The 9,690-nt window shown below is 40.7% G+C and overlaps 1 protein-coding gene across 2 annotated transcripts; it reads right to left on the bottom strand.

The window, feature by feature from the left end:
- JMJD6 (jumonji domain containing 6, arginine demethylase and lysine hydroxylase) lies at nucleotides 1–9,635 on the bottom strand. 2 transcript variants are annotated; one of them, XM_027850120.1, is made up of 6 exons: nucleotides 9,393–9,625; nucleotides 8,520–8,908; nucleotides 6,569–6,855; nucleotides 5,252–5,387; nucleotides 3,828–3,966; nucleotides 1–2,831 (listed from the first exon to the last, which is right to left on the bottom strand). In XM_027850120.1, exons 1-6 carry the CDS (start codon nucleotides 9,519–9,521, stop codon nucleotides 2,700–2,702), a joined length of 1,212 nt encoding a protein of 403 aa, XP_027705921.1. In that variant the 5' UTR covers nucleotides 9,522–9,625; the 3' UTR covers nucleotides 1–2,699. The 2 variants fall into 2 exon arrangements, with proteins under 2 accessions (XP_027705921.1, XP_027705922.1); XM_027850121.1 differs by lacking the exon at nucleotides 1–2,831 and adding an exon at nucleotides 4,747–4,831 and having other exon boundaries at nucleotides 3,849–3,966; nucleotides 9,393–9,635.
- Between the last annotated feature and the right edge of the window lie 55 nt (nucleotides 9,636–9,690).

Below are 9,690 nucleotides of genomic sequence, written 5' to 3'. Positions count from 1 at the left end.
TGTGGAAACAAGGTAGTGTTTATGGTATTTAAGAGCGTTATTAGATATCAAATACAAAGTCAGTTTAAATGACCAATGATTTACTTCATCCACAAACATTCACAGTTAAAGGTTATCCACTCATCTCTAGGTATTGCAGTATATTCCATGTAATTAGAAGGGACTGCAGCAGCATACCATGGCTTGGAACTCAGGTACCAAGAAGCTTGCAGGGTGACATATCGATTCCCTCATTGCCCAACATGAAACAGTATCCATTGGAATCCACCCCTACTCTAGCAACTGTTCAGCAAACATCAACTTTAACAGAAGAACCAAGCTTACACAGGAAGAGCTGATCATCCTCAGAATAAAGCCAGAGTGGTCCAATAGTAAAAGTAATTAAGACAGCTACAAATCTAATATTTTACAGTAAATGACCTGAATTTCTTATATGAATACCAACTTTTTTGGACACCCCTAGTTCCCAAGTGCTGAGAAGCATTCAAACTATTCAAAACTTACAGAAAGTTTGTTTCATGAAACCAGATAATGCTAATACACACACAGAAAAAACTCCACTGACATTGAAAACATTTTTGTGAATAGATAGTATTTTAAAACAAAATGGTTCCTTTTATTGCCCCATATTCTTCTCCCTTCCTCATTTCTTACACTACTTGAACACATCACACATAGGGGACAGGTTAAGGCAAGTAGATGAATCAGCAGAGGGGAAAGATGGAATCTGCTGGTCAGTCCCAAAGTAATATGTTGGTGTTACATTGCAACTGTATGAAAATCGACTCCAAAATACTTGAAGAATCAAATGGAAAAAATAATCAGAATTTAGCCCACATACCTATGGATTTTTTGGCGGAAGGGATTTTGTTAAGGTTGGAGCAAAATGTTGCTGGTCTGACACTTATCTGCACTTCAGTAAGTTAGCAAAAATCCTATCTTGAACAGAAATTTATTCATTCAATAATCATAAAGTCAACTCAACTGAAAATTAATGTCTCTAGTTACCTTCCATGACAGTCAAGGAAGTTTCCTTAACGTTGATTAAATGTAAAGTTGTAAATAGGAAGACAATAGCAACCCTAGTTGTCTTTATACAAATCATTTTTACCTTCCTTAAGTAATGGAAAAGAAAGCATTGAACCTTTTTACCCAATACCACATTAGCCTTGAGAACTCACGAAGCTTTTAGGCTTCTTAATCTTTTCTTAGATTTTCTCACCCTTTAAGCAGCATTTGATGGAAGACAGAAGCTTGGACCAGAAATGAGCTGTCCAGATTCAAAGAAGATTAAGAAGTAGGTAGAAGCAGAGGAGGTGAAAACCGGATTGGGTGGCTGCTAACACGGCAGCCACCTCTAGACGAATCTCATGGGAATGCTCAGGAATGAGCACAGCCTCCAAAAGTTTCCCTAATCCTGCCAAGGAAAAGTACAACTGCCTAAATCAGTATGTTGACAACACAAGTTTGAGAAAAGCTAAAGGAGATGGCTAATTACAGAATAGTTGATGCCCTGTATCACAGGTACTTAAAGCTTAGATTTCTTAAGGCCTGGACTTGGGAGATGGGAGTAACATATTACAAACCAATAAATATAATAAAGTGCTCAACAATCAATTACAACTTTAGCATGGCTCAAAGCATAACAAAGACAGGAAAGAAGAAGTACAAGATTACAAAAGGGACAACTATATAGTTAATTTTTGATAATGACAAAACAATATCTGTAAGTGACAGGGCCAACTCAAGAGAATTCTCACTAAATATTCACCTAATTTTTAAAAAGTCAACTTTCTCATGGAATTTCAGTCTCACAAGTGGAAAGTAAGATAAATGTGTGGTTTCTAGAGTTTTTATAGTTTAGGGGAAAAAAATAAAAGATGGCACAAATTTCACTGGCAAAAAGAATTTCAGTGACAAAAGTTATAGACATTTAGAAATTTTAGCATTTTGACTCCATAACATGCTTCCTAACCACTCCAAAACTCCTAAATACTTTTGACATAAACATATTCCAAGTTGAACAGGAGGAAAGGGACTTTAGTTTTTCCATGATGTGCAAAGAGAGAAAGAATAATTCTTTTATTTCAAATTGTGACCATATAACAAATGGTCTAAGGGCTGTGAACTGCTTTTCTCATGTGAAGCAGCTGATGTTGCTGCTGGCAGACAAAGCTGAAGGGTGAGGTATAGGGGGAAGGGGAGGGTCAAGACAGCAGTAGAGCAGCCCGAGCAAGAAACTTCCACTCCCTAATCCCTTATTTGCCTGGCTGCTTTCCATAAGCAACGAGGACCTGTAAATTCCAGCAGCAAAGGGAAGGAAACAAATCTCAAGTCAACATTCCTCTAGTACCATGATAAAAGGGCACCAGGGGAAGGTTCTGATAGACTAAAGGCAAGAAACATTTGAAAGTTATAAAACGGATTCCATTTTTATTAAATAATGCGAATGTTTTTCTTGGCACCATTCAGACATCGGTTCTTAGCTTCTTTTGGAGAACAAACCATGTTAATTTGAATTGGTGGAGGAGAAGGCCATTTAAATCAACTGGCAAACAGATTCACATTTGAGGGCAGTCCTCAAGTTGTCTGGCATTCTTGTCCCTCACCTCATCTGCAGGATCCAATGGGACTCCCTACCCTCACCCTGTCAGCTCAGTGTGAGCACGTCCTTTAAAATCAACAGCAATCCCACTCGGTCACCTGGAGGAGCTGCGTTCTTTGCTCACACAGTCATCCTGAGAAGTGGTGTCACCATTGCCCATCATACTGCAGGTCCTCCTCTTTTTCCTCCTGTGCACTGTCCCATCAGCTTCAGAGCCAGATTCACACTTAAATGTAAGGTGAAAAAACAAATTTAATATGGTACACATTCAATTTTTTCAATAAGCTCCTCTATCCTCAGGAGACAAACAATTCAAGCACTTTTTACCTAGTAGAGTCATTTTGGAGCTATTCTATAACAAAACTCTTTGGATGTTTCTGGTTGCTAGAAGGCTTACAATTATCCTCCATCTAAATTTTCCTTTATTGTAAGTACATTTCAATATTTTAAAACATCATTTCAGCAGAGATACTTCTTCTATTTATGAATATTTTAATTATTCAATAGTAGGATATTTATTGCTCTACCCCCCACCCTCCCCTCTACCTCATTCCCACATCCAACAAAAGAACAAAAACTTAGGAGGAAACCTTCCAGTGATAAGCCTCCTTAAACTTAGCTAAGCTAGTCTTTGAGTGAAAGATATAGTTTAGTGCCAAGCATTACACTACAAATTTTTCAAGTTTGGCAGGGCCTATGCAGAACCCCTCCCCCTACCCCACGTTCCATGCTCTTCTAGCATGTTCCTTGAAAACTCAGTTCAACCTCACATCATTAGAAGATTAGAACTTAGAGGAACTTATTTAAGATATGATTTTTAAGACATTTATACAACCCATTGCAATGGGGAAACTCCAAAATTTTAGTCCCATAACAAGAGAAGCAAAAAAAAGCATGAAATCGAGGTTTTTAGTTTATCTTAAAAAGAAAGAAAATACTAAGTAGGTTACTCAGTGATACGAAATGACAGAAATCTCTACATAAAACATAAGTACCTAGTCCATCAGATTTTAACTATATAAAATGTGCCACTGTCTCTGCCTTATTGTAGTTATCATCTTGAGGAAAGCTTTTGTTCTAGAAACCTACTGGAATGGGCAATGACTTCTGGAGGAATTAGACAAAGATCCAAATCTATAAACTTCCCCAAAATATCCTTGCTAAGAGAAGGAAAGAGATATCTTTCTGACCAAGAAACATCAGATTTCCTGGTAAGCCTTACCTCAGAATCAGAGTCAGATGAGCTAGAGCTGGAAGAGCTGGAGGAGTCACTAGAACTGTCAGAAGCAATGCCTGTGGACTCTTGGAGATCAACGGAATCAGCAAGGACTGCCAGTTCAGGGTGTTCTTGCTTCAAAATCCTAAGAGATGAGAGACCACGTTTGTGCGGTTTTAACAAAGAGCAATGATGACAAAAAAGGATGCAGGGTTAGAGTTGAAACTTAAGACACCTTGAACCGAGGAATGCCAATATATACTCTATGTCAGAGGGAATTTTTTGATAGTGGTGAAGTCACAGACCAAAGCAGAAGTTAGGGCGCAAAAATTTATGCTTTTATGAGATTGCTTGTTTAACCAGCTACATACACCACTACATTGCACTGTAGGGAAAAGAGCCAAATGGACTATACTGGTGAGGAAGTTTTTTGGCATTAGAGAAGAAAACAAGAAGCACAGGGAAATTAGGTTTCCTGATAATTTCACCTTTCCACAGCACAGCATTTAAAGGCCTGACACTGATTTGGTTAAATTTAATTTTGACTGGGGAAAATTAGCCATATAAGAAAAAGGAGTTATATGTGGCAGATTGATATCCTTCCTTTTTTTGAGGGGGTTATCATTTAGAAAATGATAAAGTACTAAACAAGGGCAGAAAGCTCAGAAATTGGATTAAAGAGAGCCTTCTATCTTAGAAAAGTTGGTCTGACACCCACATTAGTGGATGGCAAAAATCCCACTCTCTTTGGAGGACTTCTGGATAGCCTGTCTCACACCTTGCAGTGGCCTATATGAACAGAGTCAATGGGTCTCAGCCCTCTGAGGTACCCAAGAATCCAAGGAAGAACAACAAAAGCCACCACCCTTGCTGGCCATCTCAGCAGGGAAGCTGAGGGCTGAGTGAGCCAGAATCCCCCTCTTACCCCGAGTGCTGGTCCCTCCAGGTCAGGGTTGGGACACAGTGGCACGGGGGTGGCTTGCACTGCCGCTGCCCGTGCTGTATCTGTTCTGTGGATAAATAGAGGAGCTAAGTCTCCAGGGCAGTCACCCCACAAGAATTGAAGGCAATAGTTCAAATGGGAATAATGCTTCTTGGTAATTAAAAAAAAACAAAACAAAAAACCAAAAACTAATAAGCTCATTTTCCCAGTTCTAATTTAAAAATAAAATGAAAACAAAACAAAAAAAAAAACAAAAAAAATACATTCCTGATCCTAAGCATGCACAAAAAATTCTAGCCAGACATCCTTAGAAGTAACTGATTTTGGACCCAACCCCAAATACTTTTATTGAAGTCCCAACTGTTCCCAGGCCTATTTAATATGGATGTATTTTGCTTCAGCAACGAGGAAAGAAATCTGGGCTTTTTCCGTTTAGTTTTCTGGAGAGATGTGTTCATGGAAAAAAGAAAAATCTGACGCTTCTCACCTGTACCATTTCCTTGACAACTTTGGCCTTCCTCTCACTGTCTTGTGCCACACTACAGGGAAATTAGTGCTGCTGGCAAAGTTTTGGGTGATGGCAATAGTGGTGTCAAGGTTGAGAACAACATGCCACCAACCTCCTGAAATTCAAAAAACATTGTCCATCCGTTAAACAGAGATGTCACATTAGCTAGAGCATCAAGCTACTTCTGTGTCAGAAATTCCTGAATTTTGATTTGCTGCACTGCTATAGAGCTTTATTCATTCTGTCACGTAAAAACTTTTGTTTTTGGGGAAAATTTATTTTTTACTGAAAGGGATTCATTCCCTATATACATCAACAATTTTGGATGGTTAAGTTAACTAGGTCCTTGTGCCACATTTAGGGCATTTTAGCAATGCTCCTTAGGTTTCAAGGGTTGCAATTTCCTAACAAACGACTTGAAAAAGTTTAAAAAATATCCTTGTTGTCACCTTCTCTGCCTGCCCCTGACCACATAAAATTGTACACAAATATCCCAGTTTTCAATCAGCACAACTTAGTCATTTCTCTGCACTGCTATGTCCTCACTCTGCATTGTTGCAGAGGCTGCTCCAATGCCTAGAGAAAGCACTCCCTCTTCACCTTTCAGATTTTTTAGAATCCCAAGCTTCCCCTAAAGCTAGACTATGTGTCACCTTGTATCATAAGGTCTTTCCTGACCTCCTTGTCAGTGTTCATTCTCTCCTCAAATTATCAAGTATATATTTATATGCTGCAACCTCTCCCACAGAATGTAAGCTTCTTAAGGACTCTTGTCTTTGCACACTTAGGGTCTAGCTCAGTTCCATTTGTCTATAGCTTATAGAGTAAGCACTGAATAAATGCTTGTAAGACAAATAAATCAGTTCAGCTATAAGTCTCTGTGCAGTACCTTCAGTATTATCAGAGAGTCCCTATATAAGTATATTAGTATTTCTTACAAATAAAAAGTCACAGCAGGTTTCAAAAATGGTTGTGTGTTTGATAATGAATAAAAAGCATTTATTAAGTACTTACTACATACAAAATACTGAGGATACAAATAGAAAAGTTGTCTTTCCTACTCTCAATCAAGATCACATTCTATTCTAAGTGATATACTTCTCTAAATTTAGCTAAATGGGTATTTGATTCACAGAGACTTACTTAAGTGCCCCATATTTTCAAAAATAGGTACTTATTCATCATTTATCATGGGTACATAGGGACATTTGGTTAAGTTTTGCTTTAATCTGCTTAATTTTATATGTGCTAAATCTCCTGTGATTTTATTTTATTTTTTTACCAGTCTATTCATACCTGGTACAAAGACAGTCTCTCCTGGTTTCTGTAAGATTTCTAAGGGTTTGAATTCTGGTGGCCAAGTTGGAAGTTGTGTCCGGGGATAAATGGTATTGAACCAGGTAATAGCCTCATCTTGTTGGTTTCCACCTTCATCACGAGTCACCTTTATAAGTTCCCTGGGAGTACTGGTAGGAAATAGGCACCAGCGTTTGTGTCCTTGTACTAAGGCATTCCATGCACTGGTACCCAAGGGATCAATGTGAATTCCTGTTCCAGATCGTGGCGGCCCCATTACAAACCACCTACAGTAAGAAAAAAAACATCTAAATATGGGTAGTGTGTAAAAATTTCGATCATTCAACACACAGACAATATTCATTTTAAGATCGGGAAGTTTTTCAAAACTTATGACAGTTCAAAGCAGTATTTAATGTGGTCTGTTACTCACATTTTATCAAATATCTGGAATGTGTAGAAGAGTGTTAAAAGAATATCTCTCCTTTCCCTTGCTTCTATGGAGATCACAATTCAAATATTTAAGTGCCAATTGGGAGCAAGGCACTAAGGAAGAGTTAAAATACAGTCTCTGTTTTCAAGGAGCTTACAATCCAGGGGGAGAACAAAGACATAAACTTAAAACAGTATCTCCCAAAATAACTCAAGGAGTTATGCTTAGAAGAAAGAATGGCTGTTTAGAACAAAGCATGTTACTTGACCAAAGTCTATAAAATGATGAATACTCAGATTAATTTAAATGAAATCACTCCTAATCATTATATCAAGGTACATAAGATGAAAGAGAAAATAAAAGAAGAGTTTTCAGACACTGATGCGACAGGGGAGACACTCCCAATTCTCCATTAGGATCGGGACTAGACCTAAGATTTCACTGGTATACAGAATTCCCACTGAGGAAACTTCTATCAAATAATGTCCGCACCTTCTCTGCAACTTACTGTCTTAGAGTTGCCCAGAGCACTGAGAGGCTAAATGAAGAGCCCAGGCTCACAAAGCAAGTATGTATCAGAAGCAGAATACTCCTAGGGTTCTCCCCTAGACAAGGTCTTAATTTAGCCTATGTTTCCGTTTAGGGATAGTTCTGGAACCAGGCCACTGACAAAATCCCTACTTGTCTTCTGGAATAACATCCCTTACTCTTGCAAATAAGGTTTTAAAATTAAGTTTCCCTTTTCCTACTGATAATCTTATGCCCCGAGAAGGGTGTTTATCCAGAGATTTTTGAGGCTTTTATGATACGTTGTCTGTCTCTAGCTGTTGAAAATAACATGTGACTAACCAAGGAGAGGGTTTTCTTTTGAAGAAAACCTTCCCCCCAAATAAGTAAACCTCTTTAGTCATATGTATTGAAAGAGAATAAATTATATACTAGACCAAATTCAAAGTTTTTGGTTCAAATCCTGGCTCGGTGACTTACTGCCCCTGTGAAGGCAAGTAACTTAACCCTTCTGGTGCCAATTTCCTCACCTGTAAAAAGGAAGATGGACTAGATAACTTCAATATAAAGTCCCTTTCACTTCTAAATCTACAATCCCATCTCAACCACACCCTTTCTAGACCCTTTTACCCCATCACCAAAAACAAACAAAACAAAACAAAAAAACCACTCCAGAGGTTTAGAGGAAAGCACTTAATAAATGTTTGATGAATTTAAAGCTATCATTTAAGACAATCAACTTTAAATAATCAGTCCAATTATTCACTTGGAATTTTATTATCTTTCTACCTGGTTGCTAGTATACTTAGAAGTTAATTTACTTGTTTGGGTGAAGGCAAGATAAAGAGAAGACTGCCTGAAGCCTGGTCAATACTAATGCTTGTCAACTGTTCTGGTAATGGGTTGAAAATGGCCAAATTAAGCTCCTGGCAACTATGAAAAACTGTGGCTGTGATAAAATTTTAGTAACCCAATAAAATCTACGAGTATATTGAAAACTGGGTAGTCTACCTGTAAGGTGGCCTGCGCTTTTCTCCTGCATACTGGAACAGGTCATCTGTGAAAAATTTGGGAACCTTATAGTCCTCCAAAAGTTTTCTCCTCTTAGGGTGCTCCCCATAGCTGCTATCAAAGATGTAAAGGGGACTATCATCTCGGGTGCTTTCCATGTATTCAATGTAGTACTTCATCTTCATCTTCACGGAATAGCCATCATTATCCTCCCCACACTTAAACTTCTGGTTCCTGTATTTGCGTTTCAGGCGCTCCAGAGTCCATTTCTCCTGGGCTGACCAGCCCTCCTGGGCTTTCAGCAGGACCACGGGCTTGTAGGGCCTTTCATAGCGCTCCACAAATTCTTCTACAGAGAGCTGCAAAGCATCCACTCTTTCCACGTTATCCTGAAAACGTTATAACAGACACTGCGGTTAAGCGGGAGAGAAAAAAAAAGTTGACAAAATGCGGATATGCCCCAGGGGCCGATTATCCGTCACTTAGGTCACATTCCTTTCTCTCCCGGCGCCTGGGAGGAAGCCTTCCTACCCGGGGGTCCTACCTCCCCGCCCCGCAGTGGCTGCCTCGAACCCGGGCTCCTTCGCACGTGGGGTGCCGCAGCCCCTTGTCAGCGGGGTCTCACCCCTCCCCTCCCGGCCAAACTGTCCGGCGGGAAGGTGACGTCTGCCCCGGCTTCCTGGTCCTCCTCAAGGCCGCCCCCGGGGCACGGGCCCAGGCGGGTCCGGCTCCGCGCTCCTCCGCCGCGGGCCCGGGGGGGAGTCCAGGGGACTCTCCGCCCGCTCAGGCAGGCTCCGCCCCACTCACAGAGCAGGGGCCTTGGGCTGCAGCGGGCCTCCCACCCTCACCCCGCGGGACCCCGGCTGCACTCACCGCCACCGCGGCGGGGTTCAGCGAGAAGCTCTCGAAGTAATTGTGTCGGGTCCAGTCTAGGGAGTCTTTCAGCTCGGGCCGCGCGCTGCGCTTCGCCTCCCGAATCCGCTTCTTACTCTTGTGGTTCATCCTGCAGGAGGCCCCGGCCGGCCCTCGCCTATCTCCGCTATGCCGCCGCCTCACTCAACAAGCTCCAAGAGGCTCCGCGACCCACCCCCTACCCCGGATACGGAGAGAAGGAGCAAAGAGGAGCAGTGCCCTACTAGGTGCCCTTTTCTACCGGCTCCTTTAAATGTAC

This window comes from Vombatus ursinus, unplaced genomic scaffold, assembly GCF_900497805.2.
Source record: "Vombatus ursinus unplaced genomic scaffold, bare-nosed wombat genome assembly UNPS02008996.1, whole genome shotgun sequence".
In the NCBI taxonomy this organism is placed as follows: Eukaryota; Metazoa; Chordata; class Mammalia; order Diprotodontia; family Vombatidae; genus Vombatus; species Vombatus ursinus.
The sequence above is the reverse complement of the archived record's forward strand: the minus strand, read 5'-3'. Positions and strand labels throughout refer to the sequence as shown.